The sequence below is a fragment of the Pyxicephalus adspersus genome, chromosome 3 (genome assembly GCF_032062135.1).
Source record: "Pyxicephalus adspersus chromosome 3, UCB_Pads_2.0, whole genome shotgun sequence".
Classification (NCBI taxonomy): domain Eukaryota; kingdom Metazoa; phylum Chordata; class Amphibia; order Anura; family Pyxicephalidae; genus Pyxicephalus; species Pyxicephalus adspersus.
Window position 1 is genome coordinate 17,069,202 of NC_092860.1, and position 23,513 is coordinate 17,092,714.

General features: G+C 40.3%; 1 protein-coding gene across 1 annotated transcript; it reads right to left on the reverse strand.

Moving 5' to 3' along the window:
• Positions 1 to 841: 841 nt before the first annotated feature.
• MYBL2 (MYB proto-oncogene like 2) lies at positions 842 to 23,495 on the reverse strand. The gene is made up of 14 exons (XM_072403722.1): positions 23,330 to 23,495; positions 17,681 to 17,774; positions 16,241 to 16,312; positions 15,795 to 15,887; positions 15,369 to 15,589; positions 14,168 to 14,309; positions 13,805 to 14,038; positions 11,890 to 12,258; positions 11,160 to 11,299; positions 10,200 to 10,296; positions 9,755 to 9,868; positions 8,927 to 9,037; positions 6,190 to 6,585; positions 842 to 1,836 (listed from the first exon to the last, which is right to left on the reverse strand). Exons 1-14 carry the CDS (start codon positions 23,485 to 23,487, stop codon positions 1,708 to 1,710), a joined length of 2,370 nt encoding a protein of 789 aa, XP_072259823.1. The 5' UTR covers positions 23,488 to 23,495; the 3' UTR covers positions 842 to 1,707.
• Positions 23,496 to 23,513: the final 18 nt, after the last annotated feature.

A 23,513-nucleotide genomic window follows, 5' to 3' on the forward strand; every position in this document is an offset into this window, starting at 1 on the left:
AGATTTTGAGGTCGATAGTCTAGTTCTAATATAAAAAGGAGAGGCTTTGCAATGGTGATGTCATCAAAGTGTCGTATATTATTATGCCTATGTGCAACTGCCATGCATATTAAAAAAGAAAGAGGAGACAGGAAAAGCTAACAGCTTTATACAGAAGGCAAAACAATAAATATAAGATTTAGCTGATCTGCTTTTGATTTTGGACAAATAAAATTTAAGCTCCTTATTGGCTTCCTTTAAGAGTGTGCCAGTTACACAGAACATACCAATGGAGGTCGGGTTATAGCATTGTTGAAAGGAAGGCCTTAGCGCAATGTAAACCACAGAACCTCCATGTGCTAATGCAAAGAACAGTACTGCAGAGTGCCCCCCTACCACCAGAGCTTCAAGAATATCCCCCCACTGCCATGTATTGGGGAACGTGTCACAAACCTTGATGCCAACCTATACTGAGGATATGAACAATAAATTGTCATGCTCATCTTCTGAAAGTTGACAATTACACATGAAGGATTTCAGTACAAAGATAGGGTGATAGTCCACATTATGGTAGGTACCTTACGTGTGCTACCAATACCAATTGCTTGAACAAAAACATGTCTACAGAATGCACTAATATTAAGAAATATGGCAGCTGTCATTGCTGTTCCAAAACAATAAATCTAAAATTTCTATCTTCAGGACGTTTGAGTCAGTGACCTGAAACATGAACATAGCCAAGCCAAAAAGAAAAGTCTACAAACGTCTCAGGTCAGAGACTCAGCCAAAGCTTATCAGCCAGGCATTCTTCAGGAGTGGAAGCATTGGCCAAGTGATAATAAAACCAACCCTCAGACTGGGCTGCAGCTGCTTCTCAGAACTTTATTTAAACAGCACCACTAACATTTTAGATCAGCTTTTTTTGCCTTGTGAGTTTTTTCAGTTTAAATAAAAAAAAAAATCACATAAGTGTTTTACTTTAAGCACCTCATGATTGAAAAGGAACAAAACAAAAAAAGTTACATCACTGAACTGATCCAATCTTGTTTTAAGGTCAAAGTAACAGCAAATGTTTCTAGAAAACCCTTCTACAAGTCTTCTGACGTTCCAAAGTTCCATGTTTGTATATCATCGTTATCCAGTAATAAACAGTTTCTTCTCTGGATCTTCACTTATTAGATTCAATAATATTCAAATGACTCAAGAATTCTTACTTATTAAATTAGATATTTCTTCTGTGTAAACCAGTGCAGTCGGAAAGTCTGCTTTGCAGCAACATCTGAAAAGTTGCACTGGGATAGAAAGCACATTGCTAACTTGTATTATAAATTTAGCTTAAATGTATAATAAAAATAGAATTATGTGAATCTGAATGCAAAACTAGTAAATATCAGGAATGCCTCCTCACACAAACAGGAAGGTCTTGCAATTATCTTACAACTTGAGGTTAAGTTAAATGTTTATTAAAGAGAAAACCAGAGGTGAATATCTGTAGCAATTTGTACAAGTTTTTTTTCAGTAACTGAAGGGGCAGTCACCAGACAATACTGAACAGGACCTGGCTGTAATGGGAAGCAAGTCTTCACGTTTTTCTGTTGCCATCTGTAGAATGTAAAATGTGGTCAACCATAGTAACCAAATGACAGCAATCCTCTAGAATCCGGTGTCAAACTAAAGTAGTGATGGACATGTTCCGTGCAATACACTTTGATGGTTTAAAGGAATACATCAAGACAGGATGAGGGTTCGTGAAGTAGAGCTGGGCTTGTATAAGTTCAGGATTGCACGTGCTTTTTCCTGCATGAGCAGCTGGTCCTTGGAGCCACCAAAAGCAACAATCTTCCAAGCTTGACTCATCTGGGGAAAGAAAAAAAAGAATAGGTCACCGAGATACTGCAAAGAGAATTTACCAAGCACATCTGAATAACATAGATCCAAGGCCATCTTTCAAAGTCGTCGAAGTTGAAGTCCTGCCTAAAGCAGATGGAACTCAAACCAATTTCATAGCACAATCGCCATTCTACCCGCCTGACAAATTTATGTTGTGTTTAGTTAAGTCTACAGCTATGTACACAGCCTCAGGGTTGATATCGGACGAGAATCTAATGAAAATCTGGCGTGTGTATAGCACTCATCCTTCATCGTCCAGATGACCTTGCTGGCGTATCTACGGACAACAAACGAGGAACAATTGTAATGAAAGCAAAGGGGAGTGAGCGCAGCGGGGTGCTGCTCCGTCGTTCTCCCCCCTCTCCTCCCCAAAAAGCAGAACAGTGCTGTATGTACAGCACTCGTTCATGCCTCGTGCAGTCGTTCAACGTAGGAAAGAATTGTGAAAGATCCTTTCCAATGACAATTATTGCACCTTGCATTTTACCCAGCTTAAGAGACTAAGGCTATGTACACACGTACAATAATTGTCATTGGAAAGGATCTTTCTTGATCCTTTCCAACGACTGCACGATGCATGAACGAATGCTGTATATACAGCACCATTCTGCTCTCTGCCGATAACTTTCATTACAATCGTTCGTCGCCCATCATCCGTGGATCTGGCAGGATGGTCATTCTGATGATGAATGATGAGTGCTATACACACACCAGATTCTCGTACATTATCGGCCTTGAGCCAATTATCAGACAAGAACCATTGCACATGTGTACCCAGCCTAAAGGTACCAATCTGATAAAGCTTGACAGTTGTACTATACAACAACAAAAAAAAAAAAAGGAAAACAATCAGTATCCACTTAATACTTCCATGGAGTCCAGTGCGATATTTGTAAGTTTGTACTAAGGCCCACGTATTTCACACCCAAAAGGGATTGAAAAAAACCAACACAACCAATTGTCCTTTAAAACATGAGTCGAAGTGAAGATAAAAGTTTTATAGGAATCATCTACAGGTTCATTTGGCTTTAGCTGCACCGTGAAAGATTTACTTTGTGTTTACAATTCTATCCAAACAAAAATGCTCTACCAGGCATGTAACTATGCTTAGGCTCTTCAAATGCAAATTACACCGTTGCTAGTGGCTGCTAGTTTTTTGGAGATGGGAAGCAAAATTTAAACAGGTCACCAACATGCGAATTGTGAATCTGTTCTTTGTAAACCACCAGTTGCTGCATCATCACTACCACCGCCACCACCAGTGATCAGATCACCAGCCAACAGAGGCAGTTTGGAGCACAGCTTCTGAAGCTCAACCAAATGGTATTTTTTGTAATTTAATCTACGATCATTAATCTATAATCAGCGTTAGGCTTTTTTTTTTTTGGCCATATATATGAAAGATTTTATAAGCATTTATTATGTTCCAAGAGAGCCATGGGTTATCTAAAGAAACCACAAAAACTGCTTGCTTTGATCCTTCTTTTGATATAATAAAAAAAAAAAAACCCAGAGAGCTCCCTCTGCCAATTAAGCAGAATACTTTATATCCATTTCACAATTATCTGACCAGGAGGCCATGAACTCCTCCTACACATATCCTCGTTAAATTTGGACTAAGTCCACAATCAGACAGGTCATTATTGTTCAAAGGGACAAGAAATGTCCCTTCGGCAATAATCCCTCCGGGTATCTGTCAAAAAACTGAGCTGTGCATACATCACCTTTGGCTGTTAGGATACGCGGCAATCCTAGCTTCTCCGTGCCAGGGATGAATGGACTCCTGCGTACCAGCTCAGGAGTTATGTCATCCTGGCCAATCAGGGTGACCGAGATGAGAAGAAGGATGGCGGTGCCCTGCGAGGGACCAGGGGGCAGACGAGTATCGCAGGTTTAGTCTCAATTTAAACACAGATGCAAAAGTTCGAAATAATCGGTCCCATTACTACTATGGTCACATCCTCAGGCAACTCTAAAAGCTCAACAGAATTAAATAGTTCTTGCTCTGGTCTGTACTACAATGTATAGCCAAGTAATAAAAAAGATGGACCCCTTGGGTAGGCAATGAAAAAGATTCTTTACTATTCTGTGTAATTTTTGTCTTCTGTACTGTAAATGAATAAAATCTGATTCTCGAAAGCAGAAGATCAAATTTAGCATGCCCCCCAATCCTCTCACCATACTGACAGTTACTGTGGCACCCTCTGTTGCTATGGCTTTCATAATTATCCATGAAAGCACATTCGGCAAAGAGCCTCATCTTCCAACAAGTACTTTTTAGAACTAGTAAACAGCCTTCTCGATCACGATTTGCAATAAAATATAATGTGGTGCCTTTAACTTGGCTGTACATGTTCGAAATGAGAGGGCATAATTATTTAAATTCCTCTAATTATGAATCTGTGTGGGAGCCATGGGTGGCATAGTAATAGCGAGATGGATGTTGTTTGCTATGAGAACACCTGCAGTCAATTCTTCTCTAGCTTTATAATCTGTACAGAAAACAGCGTGAACAATTTAACCTTTTTGTAGCATTTCTTCCACTTAAACTTTCAGATGTATTAACTTTTAAAAAGGTTTCCAAACAGAAAAAAAATCTTTATTTGCTACGACAATTAAGAAGGTATTGTCTAAGGGATAGATGCTTTGCACTGAGTGGGTGATCTCAGTGATATCATTGCAAGATAATGAGAAATATCTCTATGAGATGTCATATTGAAGGATACGCTATTTTGCGTCACACTCCATCTAGCCCCAGCGAAACAAAGTGATTACACATGCAACCTTTATCACATAGACACATGCTTTTATTCCAAAGTTGCGTACTTATTTCAAGTGCATATTTTTTACCCGATGCAAAAACTGTAGCTGAGGCAAAAGCTATAAAACAAGTCCAGAACCCAACATGAAGCCTTCTTAGTCTTTAAATGTTATGCAGCCTTCCCCTGTAGTCTGGGCTCATGCGGTCACATCAATCTCTAAAATCTGGACCACGAATCCAAAAGGACCCGAGCTAAAGCTGGGTACACAAGTGGAATTATTCTCATTGGAAAGGATCTTTTACGATCCTTTCCCAACGACTAAGCACTGCACAATGCATGAGCGATGCTGTACATACAGCACTGTTCTCCTCTATGCAGAGGGGAGGGGGAGAATGACGGGAGCGGCACCCTACTGCACGCTCTCCTCCTTGTTCTGACAATGGACGAGGGGTGCTGTACACACGCCAGATTCTCATCTGATATGGGCCCTGAGCTGATTATCGAGCAAGAACCATTGGACGTGTGTGTACGTAGCTTTAATGTTCACTTAACAAATTGCCCTGGAACTCCACAATGGGTATTCTGCAGAAGGAACACAGCTGGAGGCTCCCTGGGATCCCACTGAAAACCACAGAAAAATCTCCACAGATAGGTAAAGACAGGAGGCATTCAGGAGATAAAACCGCTTGTTAGTTTGCGTCCATAAGGATGTCCAACAGCAGATTCAACAAAAAGGAAGTTGTCACCTAACATTCACCAACTTAGGTGAACATGAGAGAGTACTTGTCCATCAGCATTGACCCCTTCCACATTGGTACAGGGAGAATGGGAAGGAGAGTCTAGCTCTTGTGCTATGACTTGATTGTTTCTGAGACAGGGTTGGTGCAGTGGTAATGCCATGGTCCTTACCAGGAAAGAACTTCTTAGCCAACACCTATACACGAAACACAGTCCTTCCAAAGCTGTTCCAGTCAAAAAAATGAAATCATCCAACAAAGTCCAGTCTAACTGGGTCTGTAATAAACTGGTTGTGATTATATCTATCCACCAACACAGAAAGATAAATTACAATGGCTTTTTTTGATATCTATAAAATCTTTTTTTGGATGCAATCTCAGAAAATACACACATACATAATATATAAAGACAGAAATAGCACAGCAGACGCTGCCTTGCCTTGAGGCTCTGCTTTTTCTGACTGGCACTTCAGAATGCACCCGAGTCTGATTTTTGTAACCAACTTTTTAAAAAAGTTCACCAACATTCCAAAACACTCCCATCTGCCCTGACCAATCAACTCCAACAGTAATGAGACTTTGGTCAGGGCTGTATGAGGGCCTACAAACCTCGGCCTGATCATAAACAGTCAAATAATACCCTCTCTCGTACTGCTAATTCTTTTACTTATATGGAGAGAAACATATAGTTGATGCAGGACTCCCCAGGATACAGTGTTGGAATTACTTTGCATGCTTTGCAAACCAAGTGTCATGGCCACACTTTGTAATATTAACAGAACTTTTATACATAAGAACTTATTCTTTAAGAAACATCTTACCGGTTCTGGAGTCCTGAGTTTCTCGGTCTTTGCCACGGTCTGATTTTCACTCTTTGCCATTACTACTCCATCAGCTTTCAAATTTGCAACTTTGTTTTTGTTAAGTGATGTTCTCACTACTTTGTCAATGTCCACCATCATGCAGGAAGAAGGCTCCGAGGCTAAGTTAGCAGCTGGCTCAGTCTTAATTGGCAAAGCTTTCCCAGATTTGTGAAAAGCAGACTCCTGTGTTTTAACCAACTCTCCAATGTCAGTGTTTGAGACATCACCAAGCACAAAAGTTCCTTTTCCTGGTTTGAACTGGACAAATCCCTGGTTTAGTACACTGTTCTCCTCCTTACTGCTGCATGAAGACTCATTCAAAGAGATGGAAAGGAAGCTCTCGCAGCTCTGTGTCTGAGATCACAACATAAGACAGTATTAGGGATGAAACAAAGCAAAACAATATCAATGAACATATTAGCTATCGCCCAAAAAAAAAAAAAACTACTGGGCAAACTTCTGGTAGAAAAGAGAAATTTCTTCAGAGCAGCGCTAGAAAGCAGAGAAATGTGGAACTTGCAAAGCTATTGGAAGCTTTGTCAACTTTATTTTACTACCGGTAGTGTGACCTATTTGCAAGTAGTTTGAGGTTCTAACCTTTCAAAGACTTAAGACTGCTGTACTGAAATAACATCATGAGTCAGATGTCAAGTCTGCCAATGCAAGCCTAGTTACCTGGTTTCAGCATTTCTCAGTCATAGACCTGAAACAAGCATTTCTTATGTCCATGCTTGTATGTGAGGCAGGGGATGGTTTTATAGTTTATATTGAATATAGCAAAAGACAATGGGGTGCAGGGGGTGCCTGTACAGTGCTGCATCATGTCAGACAGATGTTAGACACATACCTAGCCATGCTTCTGTTATCTGAAGGATTCCATATTTAGAAGTGTATCCTTTTACAACAGCCAGGTGCATATTTAGACTAGAACAAGCAGGAAATCTGGCAAGTGTTGTAGGAGTTGTCCCTCCAAAGAGTTACAAACTTTGCATCTTTATTAACTCTGAACCCTTGCCTTTGGTTTGAATGCCAAGGAAAAATGCCCCTTACTAAAGACATTTGGAATACTTTTTAGATTTTTTTGGCAAAGCCTTTAGATCACAGCAGCTTAGCTGTACTGACCTAATATAAAACTAAACCACCAATAATTGTTACCTAGCAACAAATGGACACCTGCATCAGAGTACAGATGGAGGCTACAGCGATACAGGAGAACGAACATCCAGAATGTTTGCTATAGGCAGGAAATGGTGCGCTACAGGAGGACAGCATGCTATTCATTAGATATGCATGCAACCATAACACCAACTGCAATTTAAGAGGAAACCTGTGGAAAAAAAGTGTGCTTTTCAATCAATTTTTACTGCACTGGTCAAGGCTGAGGGACTAAAGAAAAATGTAGTTCTGGCTGTGCAGCATTGGTGTACACATCCCTGCTTCTTACAACGGGGTACTTGGTCACATAAGGGAAAATAGGCCCAAGTGCTGCCACGTGTGAGGGATGCCTAGCAGACACTACTGCAGGGTACACCTAGCATTTTCATACAGAAGCAACAGAAGGTATAACACAGCAGCAGTGGAAACATATAAAGGCATTGAAATGTCTTCACTTCAAAGGGTTTTTATTACTTTTTAATCCAGGTTAACTATACTAAACCTGGAATAAGCTTCTCCTATAATGTCTGCCTTAGTCTCTTTAGTCAAATCTCTGCAACTTTTGACCTATAAAGCAACACATACACATTTTTATTTATATTGTGTGCTTGATCATTTGTAATCAGCAGTCACACATTTTACTGTGCAGATAAAGGGTGTGTCGTAGGAAATTATAATAAACAATTCTGTGATGCACAGGGCTCTTGGTTTTTTTTTAATATATTACCAATTACAGCAAGCTATAAAGAACAAAAGCAACTTTTTTTGCTAACTGGAAACTTCCTGCGAGCAAAGGTTTTTTTCTTAAATCTGCAACAACCTCCTGTGAGTGCTGCAGACAAGCAGAAAGTTACATAGGGATACCACGAAGGAAGGGTCAAAAAGGGGCAGATGGTAAAACTTAACTATGGAAAACTATCAACTATGTCCATAGGGTTTTTTTTATCTGGGAAAGGTTTATTTTCCTACTGGCTGAACTTGATGAACTTATGTCTTTTTTCAACCTAGGGAGATACGTGAGCAGTAGCCAATGTGCGCTCCTTCATAAGAAACCACAGTGGAATGACTAATCAATCATTCATCAATCCACCACAGCATTGATTGCTGAATGACAATGGGGAGCCACTGTACACATCATCTCGAGCAACAATCACCAGACGAGTGTATGTAGCTTAAGGCTGATTTATTAGCCCTTCCTTCACATTTCTCAGGGACTAGGTGGTGGTGGGTTTACCAGATTTGCATTAAGTCAGCCTTTTTTTTACTACAAATTGATTCCCAACAGTGCACAAACCAAACATTACCATATTCTTTGTTTGTGTTCTGCAAATTACTATACGAAAAAAGAAGAAAGAAAAATCAATAGCACCAAGCATTTTGTGTTAGGGAACCATAAATGTGCATAGTCGATCACAATGCACAAGATGTGTAGGGGCCTATGTGTTGGATTCAACGGAGATCTTTATAAAACACACCTAAGGCAAATCAGACTTGACAGTCTTAAAGTTTTTGTATGTTGGTAAACTTAACTTCACTTTACCTGTATATGTGAAGCAGCCGATGGGAGAGACAAGGAGGGAGGCTTAATCTCCTTGTCTATAATATCCAGAGCCAGAGACTTGCGCACTTTCTTGATAGGACTGTGCGAGTGCTGGATTGAAAAAAAAAAACTGCATTATACCAGGTATCACGACAGCATCTATTTCTATAAATAAGTCAAATCCAATTCACCAAAAGCAGTTTGATGGAAAGGCTTCTATTGCCTTACATACGATCCATTTATATGAAGAGTCTGGCACTTGTATAACCTGATGCTTCAAACAAGAATGTAGTATTGAAAAGACATTTCTTGCATCTGCTAAAGGATGATACAGCCAGTCTATTAGTCATCTTCACCAATAAATCAATCACAGAGCAGCTGGGTGATAAACTACATGTCAACCTAAGGTATGCTTCAAGCAGCAGTACTTGGTTTCTTTCTGCCACCTTCAGTTTAAATCAGCTAAATACAGTAGGGAAACTGCTACAGATGTAGATTGAACATGCTCAACCCAAAGAGCACCATAGGTAGTTTTTTGGCTATAAATTTTATGTATATTTTTGCAAGTGTTCAAAAAAACAAAAAATATGGTGTTTAAAATTAAAGCTTTTTTAGGGCATTTTGTCCTCGTAAAACACCCTTAAACAAAGTGGGGGTGGTTAAAGGGACTTAAGAACTAGACAGAGTCCAATGATTGAAATTGTCAACAGTGAACTAGATCCTGATTCCTAATGTGTTTCCCCAGGGGATTGTAGGGAAAACCAGCAGCCATTGGCATACAATCTTCTCCAATGCTACCCGTCTAAGCAGAAGCAGGCAAATATTTACCCCAGGTTTCCTTTTGGGACGATCATGGTTAGGCTCGTCTACAATAATCAACTCTATGCCAGACTCACTGCGCAAGACTTCCTTCAGATCTTCCTCCAAGTGAGGAGTAGGGGGCTGAAAAAAAAAACATCATGTTTAAAGTCATGGTAAAGTGTAAAAAGTTGGAACATTTACTAAACTGTGGCACCAATAAAACAATGACAGTAAGAAAAAGTCTGACATTTTTTCATAAAGTGGTTCAGTACAGTACACATTTTGTATAGTTGCAGGCAATTGGGGAAAAAACCCTCCCTAAAACCACCACAATTTTTAGTCACTGGCTATAATCAGTTGTCTCAAACTGCCTAAAGATTACTTTATTTCTGTATAGGGCACTTGGGACTGCAAGTGCATAGCACCAATGATTAATATTTCTTAAAAAGTGACAAATTAGAACTTCACTTACCAGCGGCCTCGAACCAAATTTTTCCAAAGCATTTTTAAATGGTGTAGGTGTGTGAGGTGCATTATCTCCCATAAATTTTCGGTTTGGAGTGACAAATCTAAGACAAAATAAAAAAATGACGCTTTGTGAATGCCCCAATATGGTTTACACCTATAGCAAGTACACAAGCCCAAGCCTGACATGTCTGACAGTAATCACTAGTTAGTTTATTACATCGCTAGCTCTGTAAAAAGGTACATTGAGACTAAATGAGTATGTAAACCCCGATCATGAAATGGAATGTTAAATAAACCATTCAAAGCATTTTGGTAAATCCAAAAGAGCCCAGGATAAACCTAATACTAAGATGCCCCAGTTTTGTAGAAAAGACATACTAAGCACAAGATTGTAAACACAGAGGGGTGGGACTAGTCTCCCCTCAATGGACTCCAAAAATAGAATTTATTAAAACATTTTGTCCAATAATGTATCAAGAAATTCTTTCACTTTTGGTAAAACCAAAAGCAGTCCAACTGAGAGGTGGCTAATACTAAACACTAGCTTAAAATTGCCTTCTATGTCAGACATTGCATACATAGCCTTTCAAGCATCACAGTTTTACAAGAAACTACTGGGAAGGACCAATACCAGTACTTTAAAAAAATTTAAAAAAAAGTTGTATGCCGTCAGGTCACAAAGAGCATTACTGGCAGATCAACTGTTATTTTTCTGAACCTACAAGATCTATAAAGAGATCAAACAGAAAAATGTGCTACAGAGATATATTATATTTTATTTTTGCATACACTGGCATACACTAAAGTGAAACTGAGTTTTGTCTACACAGGAAAAAAGTCAAAAGGTTCACTTTACGATTTGCCCTCCCCACATGAATAGACTTTATTTTCTTTTTAAACCGTTACATGACCTCAAAACTCTCGATCAAAACTGACAAGCAATTGACATTACAAAATTACTTACGCTAAATTCTTCGGCAGCAATGGCGTCTTGTCCCGATGGAGGGGGGTAGTCACCACAACCTTCTGGCTACAGACAGGTGTTGATGTCAGAGATGGATTTTCCAGCTCCAGGGCATCATGTTTTGACAATAAATTAAAAAACTGCAGGGGAACAAAAAAAAAAACACAGAAATGTTTATAGTCTTATTATTTACGTGCTTTCAAACTGCAGGGCATTTAAACTGCAGGCTAAGGGACACAACACTCAACCTGTGCAGCCACCAAAATGGCAGGTTGGCTTAGGACCCAACAATAGCAGCGCACTCAGAGCTCTAGATCTGGAAAGAGACCTCTACAGCTATCAGAAAAGGGGTCTACAAAATGGCTTATAAAGCCCAGTGCCTCACAGCAACTACAGGTTGATTGATCCCTGCAGCATCTAGTTTAGCAAGGTGCAGGAATGACACCAAGACCATAAAGACCACTGCCCAAATAGCCACCAAATGAGAGAACAACTCTTCAACAATAAGGTCAAAGCTGCTTGTTAGGAGAAAAAAAAAAAAAAATCGGCAAATTGGAAAGACATACAACCTCCTATGACACTTGTTAAAAAACTGAGGTATGTTTGTAGCGGGAAGTGCTACCCTGGGCTGGCCTAGGGAGTTAATACACAACAGCAGACTATAAAACCCTACACTATTTCCTGCGAACTTCACAAATGCTGCGTACTGGTGTAAATTTCTGATACCTACCTGAGATGGAGAGAAAGGCAGGGATTTGACAGGAGTGCTCTTTGGAGTCATACTATTTGCTTCAGTAATGGAGGTGCAGTTGGTAATCGTACTCTCTGTAACGGGTGACAAAGTAATTTTCCTCTTCTTGTGCTGTTTAAGCAGGGACGGTGGAGTACCAAAGATGCCTTGTGGGCGTGGAGAGATGGGTATTAACTCGCCTTTGCTGCTCTTACTCAAATCAGAGAGGGTATGCCCATCCAGGCGGTATTCCGTAACATTGGCTGCCATGGGCTTTGTGGATGTGGCACGAGTAGGACTTCCAACATCACTGACAGCAGAATCATCTACTAAGTCAAATGATGTTAGGTCACACCAGCCATCAGTGTCCTAGAGGGGGAAAACAAAGAAGATTGAGCTATCTATCCAACTTTAGTGAGAAAAAAAAACAAAAAAAAAAAAAATATTTTTGCAGTAACAGCAAACTACAAACCATATTTTACTTAATTTACATAATTTTAGGCTAAAGCAAAATTACTAAGCTCACGAAAGGACTTAGGAACATAGAATTTACAACCCCAAAAAGTTAGTGTTGTTGATATATTAAAACTCAAGCTTAAAGCAAAACTGTCCAAACTATCCAAAAAGTAAAACAACTTACCTTTACTTGATCCCCTCTGATCCCTCCCAAAGATGCCCTTGATTAGGTCCCACGCCGACCTGACATACTGCTTTGCTGCAGATAAAGCACCGAGCACCGCCATTTTCTTCCTTCTTTTGGCTATATCACCCAAGACCAAGTGAAGTAGTCTGCTGTAACTTCATTGGTATTTTTTTTTTTTTTAGTGCCCAAGATTGTGCCCCTCCAACCGGCCCCCCTCCTCAGGCTTTGTTGCCCAACCTCACATTGAGCAGGCATGAGATCAGGTGATGTAGCAGGCTGAAAATGGGAAAGGGAGGGGGGGAGCCAATCTCACTGTGATCCCTGGTTTAACCAGAAAAAGAAAGAAGGAAGAGGATGGTGGTGCCCCGTGCTTCCACTGCGCCGAATGAGGCTTTCAGGATGGTGCAGGAGTGAATAGAAGACAGCGCTGGAGGGATTGAGGGAATCTGCGGAAGTAAAGGTAAGTGGTATTCTTTATTTTCAGTTTAGTTCCCCTTTAAGTTATTCAGAGCAAAATGGTTTTTGCTGCAAAGGCAAATCAAATCTTCAAAAAATGATAGCCTTGATCAGACAACTCTAAAATTCAGATATTACAAGTAATGCTTAGAAACATACAGACGCTTGACAGTAAGCCAACATATTACGGTACAAAATTATACTAAATGGCAACAAAGATGCAGCCATTTTTGATTGACATACCCCAGTTTGTGGCACATTTTATTTAATTAAAATAAGGGACCACTACCAAGATTAATAACATCTAGATATGAATCTGCAGAGCTTTTTTACTTTTAAAAATAGAACGTCCCTGTCTTTTAATAGCCCTTATACCTTTCTAAATGGAATAGTCTATTTGATGAAATGTTTAGGAACACTTTTTAACATATTAGCTTTTTGGCACCTGTGGGCAACTCTCACTTAAAACAGAACACATGCCAATGTGGCATCCATCAGTAAATATTCCTGGACAGGTAGAAATTATACAGAAACTTTAAATAAAACATAATACAATTGTGATCGCCTTTCTAATGTCTGGTATTGGAGTTCTTGGAAGAATATAACATGACAAAATTATAAATGACAAAAAGTCCTTTTTTGACCTTTGGGTCTCAAAAAAATTTACCAAATTTTTTAACTTCTATATTGTTCATGGCTACTACTTTCATTTAAACACAATGTAAAAAAAAAAACAAATCATTTCACAGAATACTTTGATTATGATTAAATGTTATTCTACCCCGAAAAAAAACAAATTCGTAACAGGATACTTACAGATTCCATCATGTCTGAGTTCGGCACCAGGAAGTTGACATACTCCACCATCCATTTTTCTGGCCCTGAGCTCACAGAAGCCCCAGCAGATGCAGGGCTGGATCCACCTCTATGTTCCTCTTCACCTTCACTATGTGCCTCTGACTTAACTTCAGCGATGTTTACCTCTATTGTATCCGAGGCGATGGATTCTATAATGTCAGACTCATCCAGGGGTACCAAGCAAAGCTCCCCCTGTCATTAGCAGGAAAGTGTATTAGTTAATATTATATATAAAAATGTCTACATAGCACACACCTGCAGTATATCACTGTAAGTACTCAGAAGCACACTGAAGAAACTGTATGTTGATGTAATTTGTACCTTCTCCACAAGGGTCTGAGAACTAGAGTCATCTCGTTCCTCCAGATCACTGGTGACAGTCTTCTGTTCATTCAGATATCCACCCGTTTCAACTTTCCTCTTGATGGTGGAGTTCCAATGATTCTTAACTGCATTGTCTGTCCTGTGGATCAAGAACACATATCTATAGTGTGATTCTTGCAAGTGTGTGGGGAAGATGGGGGAGACACATTAAACTGGAGAACTTTGCTGTTCTTGTGACATGTCAACTTAAACTTTTACCCTGTCTTTAATTAAAGTAACATTTGTTAGTGAGAGATTAGAGTGAATCTCCCTGAAGGGACACAGGCAGCAATAAAAATTTTACTGTGATCCAAGTGACACAGAGAGCAATGTTTTGAGGTGCAAACGTCTCCAAAAGGGAACCATTGCAAGGTGGAACGTCAGACTAAAGGGATTGTAAAGAAACGTTATCACGCACACCACACTTGTTTATTCAGTGGATAGTTTGTACATGATAGCATATAGATGATTTGAACAATTAAAACCGGACTGTGATTCTAACATGTCTCACAAATCTAAAAAAAAAAAAAAATCTTTCCATGAACCAATTTAGGATGTCAACAAATCCGATTTAGTGCCTAAAGATGTCACATGCCAATTTCCCAAAAGCTCAGTCTTTAAAATGGAGCTATTTAGTTTAAGCAAACACCTAGATCCCACATCCCATAATGCAAACTAGGCAACCTACAGCATCCCAGGATTCACTGTGAACATGGCTGCAGGTGTAGTTTAGGTTTAAAGCTGAAATCCAGGCAAAACAAACCTTGTCTAAAAACGGCCATATGTATTCTTACTTTTATTGGGGTCCTTTGTACTATTTACAGATCTGTGCTGTAATCCAGTATTAAACCCCTGCATTCTGTCTGTTTTAGGTCGGAAAGAATTGTCACTGCTGTTCTCTTTACTTGTGAAGGATAACTGGTCTACCATGTGCGTTTTCTGAATTTTTGGCTGTCTGGAAGGAGCTGCAGAGTTCAACCCACAGCTCTGGTGAAGTACCTGGCTTTTTAAAATTGATATATTTTGAATCTCCATGGATACTAAGGAATATATTTAAATGTATGCTTTTGTGACCAACGGTTTAAAGTTGGATTTTGAGGTAAGTTATGCTGTTGTAATCTCCTCTCTCCAACTCTCCATATGGAAACACATCTTTTACCTTCCAGGCAGCAGCTTTGCTATTTCAGCCCAGCGGTTTCCTAGCAATTTGTGTGCCTGACAGATAATACGATCTTCCTCTTCAGTCCAGGAAGACTTCTTCACTTCAGGGTTAAGATGGTTGTGCCAGCGCTCACGGCACTGTTTACCCATCCTGCCTTTCAGCTGCTTAGCAATCAAGGTCCAATGTTTAGTTCCATACTTCTTCACAAGCTCTATCACCTGCAGATGGAGAAAAGGACAAAAACTTTTCCAAGCTGACTACTAATATTTAGAACAAAATATTTACAAGAATAAACTATATATTATGTTTATGAAATTGGTCTTAGGTAGGTGCATTTCATAACTTTGTAACCATCTTTCTGAAACATATAAACCTTTTAATATTACAATAAAATATACCATTAAGAATCATGAATTTGTTCACCTTTTCATCTTCCTCCTTAGTCCATGGACCTTTGACTAGATCAGGGTGGAGTACACGTTGCCATCTGTGCTGACATTGCTGTTCAGTTCGGTTCTAGATGGTGATACAAAGCAGAAAAAAATACATTATATTGACAGCTATTTGACCAAAGTTGATCAAAGTTTCCTTACTGTGCAAGGAACTTTTTTTGCAGGGAGCCCCAGAATCACTCCCACGCCATACATTTATATAATAACCCATGTACATTTAAATGCACAGTCTAAAAAAAAAAAAAAAAAAAAAAAAAAAAAAGGGTCCTGAACCAGGCACTGAAAGTCATTCAGCCTTTTTTTCTTTTACTACCACCAAGACAGGAAGATAACTAGACGATATACCAGGGACCCAGAGAAGAGTCAATATGTTTAGGGAGCTGAGTTTTAATTGGAAAAATGAAATTTATTACTTACAACCATTTGGGAGGCTATGGTCTTCCATTCACCCTGTCCATAGGTTCTCACCAAGGACTTTAGCTTTTCATCCTATGAAAAAATATAATATTAATAATAATTTTGTAAAAAGATAATTTGTGATGGATTTACAGTTTTCTGAGGCCATGCAATTGACTTTATTACAAGTGTGGTGTAGCAATTCATCCTCATTGCAGTAGAAGTACTGAAGTTGTTTAGAATCCTCTCCTACCACCTTCCCAGACAATCTCGTCTTTGTTTACATAAAAGAATTAAGGCTGGCCTGGTGCCAAACAATTTTGGGGGCAGGCACAAAAGTAGCTGGGCTGCTAAGAGAATGACTTTGAAGTGATACCTTTCATAAGGGTTGGGTAACATTTTGGGCCTGTTATTAAAAGAAGCAGAATTCAATTTGCCACCCCCAATCTCAACCAAAAGGCACATATTGGCCAGAAGTCAACTTTCACTGTATGCTTAAACCAAATGTTTTTTTTAGCTCTTGAATAAATTAGCATGAGATTGGAAGGAGTCCTTGCAAAGTCATGCCTTGGAAACACAGGAATCATTACAAAAAAAAAAAAACACACACACACACACAGTTCTCCCCATTTTTTGTTCAGCCAGGTGAGGGGAAGCTGTAGCTGGCCAGTGCTTCCGTGTTGTGATTTAACTTTCTTGTGTCCCATGTTTTGAGTGTACTCACTTGCAGTATTGTCAATAATTATGCAGTAAACCTACACTTTGATATGCAAGGGCTCTCCTACGGGCAGCAAATAGTACCTATAATGTAAGCTTTGAAGCCACTCCCAACATGACAATAGATTAGGTCGAGCCCCATGTAGAAGGCAAAAGCAAGTATCCAGTGAGAGATAGAAGTTTGTTATTTCTGTTTATAAAGGATGGGGAGTGTAAAACAGTAACAACAAGATACAAAGTACAGATCTTATTATTCTCAGCAAGCTGGGCTGACAGACTACTGTGGCCCTCCAAACGTATTCTAGTCTTGTACACAAAACCCAACCCCAGCTGTCTCATGAAGCCCCAGAAAATATTTCCAGTTAGGTAGGAAAAGCCAAACCATTCAGTGATTAGCCAAAAAGAAGTGGGTGTGTGCAATTAGAACCTGCAGATATATAAGGGGTTGTACCACTGTGAATGCTGTCTGTGCATGATCCCATTCAGGGGAAAGAGCAAATAATGGCTGCTGAACAGAAGACAGCAAGGTAGCTTCAACCCCTGCTCTTTCTTGCAAGGTATACAATGGTCTTTGAATGCGAGTGAATGACAGCAGGCTGCTTGTGTCCCACTGTCATGTTCACAGGAAGTACACTGGCCACCGAGTGGTTGTCCAATGACAGCTGGGCTGCTTGTAAAAAGTGCACCAGGCAAAATGTTGAGAATACCAAGTAATACTAAGAAATTGCGATGTATGGAACGCACCTCTTCCTGGGTCCATTTCACCTTAATACGGTTCTCTCTTTGCTCTGGAACATCAGAATCTGTGTCTTGATACTGCAAGTCCTCTAAGTCCTCACTGTGGAGACAAAAGAAAACACCACTTTAGTTTTGTTGTGGAAATGGACTAATAAAAAACAAACAAACTGCAAAAAAAATAATAAACATAAAACAAAGTCTCTAATTACATAACAGAAAAAAAGAAAATGTTTAAATGACATGACATAAGATGACCCAAACCAGCTTGTTGAACATTTCAATATCAACTGAGAAAATAAAATTACACACACACACAACCAGGCTACAAGTATGACTGGACATCTGAATGTATTTTTAAAGTTTATCACTTCTCAGAGATATGAAGTACACCCAGATAGTAAGGGGCCAGTACTTAAAATCTCCTAAATTTCAAAATCATTACATGTGTAGGTGGCTATTTCACACTTGTTTGTAACATTTGCATTGTTACTGAATTGTTTGCATTGTTCTGCTCACATGTAAAATAGAATCCCTTGCATCAGATTTCCCATATAGGGTAGAATTCAATATGTTATTATGAGAGAAAGATCTCAATGTCTAGGAATAGAAGTCGTTCCCTATCCAAAACAATAGTAAAGCTTAAGTTATATGTATTTGTTTAAATCACCCCTCCTAATAGACTGGAAGCTCTTTTGGGCAGGGTTCTCTCCTCCTCCGGTGTCATTTTAGCTGTCTGACATTTGCAACCCCTATTTCTTGTACAGCTCTGCATATTATGTTGGCACTATATAAATACTGTTTGATAATAATCTGGGCAATGAAGGTGTTTAATGGCAACTCAGTGCCTGTCCGGATGATAAAAATATAGTCTATAAATTGATGTTATACTAAAATATATCAAGTGGATTTTAGTTATGCCTTAAAAATCCCTTTTGGTATCATTTTTTAGTTATTGCCATGTATTGGGATGTGACGTGTTAATGGCAACAAATTACCTTTTCTTCCATTGTACAATAGCCTAACTGTACTTCACAATAGTGAACCAACTATTTACTGGACTTTAATCCTATACTGGAAGACCATATTACACTACAACAATATTTTACTTTATTACGGTTTACATTTATTAGCAGTTTGGAACATTTCTGACATATGACTACACACGCTTTGCTTTAGAATAACTTCACAGCACTGCTACATGTTATCATACTAACCCACCGACTTTAAAACTTTGACCCAGAAGTGTGAGGATCAGTAATGTTAGAGATCCTTTAATTTTCGACCGGTGTTAATGACAGACAGACCTAGCCTGGTAACTCACCTCCCAGGAAATAAGCATGGTGTCACTGGGCCGCTCACTCTTTTGCTGAAGGCTTGGAGAAGCGGAAACAAAGCCATGTCTCTACAAACATGGCCACATGCAAAATACACATTGCAGAATAAAACATAGTAAGTCCATACTATAAAAAGATCAGACAATACCAGTGACTAGTATTTGCCCTCTAACTACTTTTCAGTGGAGCAAAGTTTCAAGTTCAGTTTCCACTTCTAAAAAAGGGAGTTGCTTCATTGTCTATCACATCATGAACTTGATATTGCAGAATGTGAGCTTTTTAATTAAACATTGAGTCTAAAATCACTACGTCAACAATCATGTCTAAAAATAACCTTGGCAAAGAGGCTACTGAAGTATTCATATGCCGAATGTATGCAAAGGCCAGTAGGACCTTAATGACATAGACCAAGGGTATCCAAACCTTTTGCAAAGAGGGCCAGATTTGGTGCGGTGAAAATGTGTGGGGGCCGACCATTCAGCACTAGTCAGGGTTAGTGTGGGCTTGGTCTGCACAGGTCACACACAGCACATGCCAACCAGGGTGACGTAAGGGGTTCCCTGTGCATGGAGTCTGGTGTCAGTGCGTGCAGAGCAAATTCTTAGAATCAGAGTGGGCGTGGTCCGTGTAGGTCCCTCACAGCACACGCCCACTATATTGACTTAGGGGATTCCCTGTGCCATGGGGAATCGGGTCCTGACGATTATGCCCACCGAGTAGTGGGACGATAATTGCAAGGTGGTTGATTAAATCTAATGAAATATAAAATAGCTTTTTTGTACGCATGTATTTTATACTGTGGTCAACAGTGCTGGCGGGCCACATAATATTGATTTTATTACAGAGGTTGCGGGCCGGTGGAAGTCTGAACATGGGCCGCAACTGGCCCCCGGCCTGGACTTTGGACATGCCTGTCATAGACCTATGGAATCCAACCACATGTGAAATACATACCCTGGTCAAACAGCACACGAACTGATTACATGGAAAAACCTAAACACCTGCATTGCTTATGGCATATCCATACCATGCCACTGATTATTACATTACCCACAACAAAGGCTGAAGGCTTTACACAAGGCAAGGATGACACCTAAATACTTTACAACAACCTGTAATGATGAGAAATACTGCAAACATACCAAAGATTAGGAGAACCTGCTTTTTTTCTGCAGAGCCAGTGCTTGAAAGCGAGATCTAGAGCATAGAAAGTCACTGTGCATACTCTCTTCATAACTGAAACACTTGTGGCATATAAAAACAGCAGAAGAGCCACCTGCTTCTAGGACAAAGCCATATTACATAGCAAACATGCCAAAAGGCTAGAAGAGGCTGCTTTTTCTGACAGACGGTAAGCATTTCTAACGACAAACAGATCCACTATTCAATCTAATGAGCTTACTGAAGGCTTGGAGCAGCTGCACCATCCTGGTCTACAGACAATGAGTCTCATCTCAAACAAAAGTTAATTGTTTGCCTCCCTGCTTCTGGATGAGGCATAGTAAACCACCACTTAATACATATTTGAAGCCTGGTCTTATAAAGGCATTGAAAACTGTGCCAGCAACATTCAAATATCATATAAAGCATTAAATGTTACTTACGCTTGCTATGTTTAAAGCTCAAATCCAAGGAAAATGGTTTAGCCCTACAGAGCACATTTTAATCCAGCAACAACATGCATTTTGAGTGCATTGTGTCATGTCATTTATATTGTTTCCTTAGTGTGTTTTGCAGTGCCTTGCTATTACCTTTGGGGTATTTTTTTCCTAGAAACACACTGATGAAGAGCTTTAGTCTGTGCATTTTGAACATGATCTTAAAATGTAGCTCACAAGTAAAGATGTGAAACGGCCTTCTGGGTTTGCTCACAATTGCATAATAAATGCACAACCATTGCTGTTTGTGTTGCGGTGAGCTGCAAAAACAGCACACAAAATTTTAAAGCATACAGCAGTACAGTTATATAGTGTGTTTTGGGTCATATAGTGTGTTTTACCTACAAATCCTGCAATAACGCTAAGCATTCATGTGAATAAATCCCAGGAAACTTGCCTGTAACACACTGCATCATTTGCCCATCCTTTAATGCAAAAAAAAAAAAAAAAAGAAGCCAAACTTTTGTTGGTAATGGACCCACATAGTAACAGGACAATAAAACTCAACTGGTAGAGAAGGAGCAAAGAAGGTTTCCACAAACAGAAGATCGGCACTATCACTGAACTCACATACGATGGCTTTGACAGCAACACAAGTGCAGATTCTGTACAACAGAGGATGTACGCGATGTAGGCAAAAAAAAAAAATGAAAAAATGTTTCATCTCTCTATGAAGATTTTTAAAAGCATATCCAAGCTTTTATCTGCCATGCCATTAGGTAAATATTAGAAGAAAAACATGACAACTAAACACACATAAACATTTTTATGTATTTACAAAAGGTTGTGGCTTTGGTAGTGAAGCAGACAGATCCCCTTTGTCAGGATCTAGAAATCCTGGATGTCCCCAGTGTCAGTGAGAATCTGGGTAAAGAAGGTGGAAAAGGTGAATGTGCCGAGTATGAATGGTGCACAGCCGGTATGAGCAACCCTGGGTACAATCTTGGAAGATGGCTGTACATGGTGGGCACAGCTACAAATACTTCTTTATATGATTATGGGATAGTCGGAAGAGTGGAAATCATGGTACAAATAATAAACACAAGGTGAGACAAATATGGATGAGTGATGGCAGGGTCGGGATAGAGGAGTGATGGCGGGAAAAGGCGGAGGAGTGATGGCGGGAAAAGGCGGAGGAGTGATGGCGGGAAAAGGAGGAGGTTGTCAGGATCGGGATGGAAGAGAGATGCCAGGGATAAGATGGAAGTTGTCAGGGTCGGGGATGGAGAAGTGATGGAAGGTACCAGAGGGTGGAGACACAATTGTAGTAAGAGAAATAAAACATATGACATCTCCAAAATCCACCCCTACCTGTCCCTGAGACCACCAAACTCCTTGTACACGCTCTTATCATCTCTCGTCTGGACTACTGTAACATCCTTCTCTCTGGTATTCCACTAACACGACTCTCTCCTCTACAATCTATCATGAATGCTGCAGCCAGACTCCTCCATCCTTCCCTCCTTTCCTCTTCCGCTGCATCTCTTCGCAGGTCTCTCCATTGGCTTCCATTTCACCTTAGAATCAAATTTAAGCTCCTGTGCTTTGCCTTCAAATCCCTACACAGTTATTGTCCCTCGTCCTATTCGGCTTGCTCCTACTTTCTGCTCATTTAAAAGAGCACTCAAAACCCATTTTTTCAAACTTGTCTACCTGGCTTCTTCTGTCTTTTGAAACCATCACTACTTCCCACCACTACATATCTCCCATCCCATTGTGTGTAAATTCCCCCACCTACTAGATTGTAAGCTCTTCGGGGCAGGGTCCTCTCCTCCTGTATCACTGTCTGTATTAGTCTGTCATTTGCAATCCCTATTTAATGTACAGCGCTGAGTAATTTGCTGGCGCTATATAAATGCTGTTTAATAATATGGCGGTACATAGAAGGCAGTATAATTAATAGGCTGATGGTCAGGGATGATGAAAGAGGGTTGTAGATGGACATTAATGTGAAGTCACAAAGTAATATGAAGGAAGGATGATGGGTGGTAGGAGAGGAGACAGATGCTGGGTCACACATTGATAAGGGAGAACATTAGATGTCAGTAGGGGGCACACATATGAATATTGGGGTGATATGGGGGAGGACAGATATATGGGGGTCACAAAGATAAGAAGCCCAGCATATTAGGTTGATACGGGGAGGACAGGTATATAGGGGTCACACAGATATGAGGGCAGCCATACTGGGATGATACAGGGGGGGACAGATATATGGGGGATCACAGATACGAGGGCAGCCATATTGGGGTGATATGGGGGAGGGGAACAGATATATGGAGTCACAGATATTAGGGCAGCCATATTGGGGTGATATGGGGGGGGAGGATAGGTATATGGAGGGTCACACAGATATGGGGGCAGCAATATTGGGGTGATATAGGAGGGGGAGTTGACAGATATATGGGGGGGGACACACAGATTTGAGGGGGAAGCACTAAGCAGGGAAGACTGGCTTATACTCAGGTAGGTTGTGGGGGGGGGTCATACAGGAGAAGGGTGAGATTCGGGCGCAGGCCGGGTGTACACCTGCAGCACACAGTGCAATGTCTAAGGCGGGTGACATTCGGGTCACCCATGTCTCCCTCTTTATGAAGTGACCCTGCATCCCCAGCACGCTGTAAAATAACCCCTCTGACATTTGCCTGAGGCCGTCATCTCACCTGCGTCCCCTCCGAGCCATTTCGACCGCCGGGCGCCAGTTTCGGGCGTTATTGTTATTTCCTATCTCCCGCCCGCTGCGCGCGCACCCTAGGCCGTCCCTTTCCGGGGTAGGGACGGGGGGGGACACATCGTGACGTAATGGAGGCAGCGTTGTCATCTATCAGCTGGCGGGAGAGAGATTGT

Excerpts from the sequence above, each read along its gene's own strand:
- MYBL2 (XM_072403722.1), bottom strand. The coding sequence starts at position 23,487 with ATGACAACGCTGCCTCCATTACGTCACGATGTGTCCCCCCCCGTCCCT. Across the intron at positions 14,310-15,368 it reads GCAAAGCTGCTGCCTGGAAG|GACAGACAATGCAGTTAAGA; the intron begins GTAAAAGATGTG and ends CTTGATCCACAG. Across the intron at positions 14,039-14,167 it reads CTCAGACCCTTGTGGAGAAG|GGGGAGCTTTGCTTGGTACC; the intron begins GTACAAATTACA and ends TGCTAATGACAG.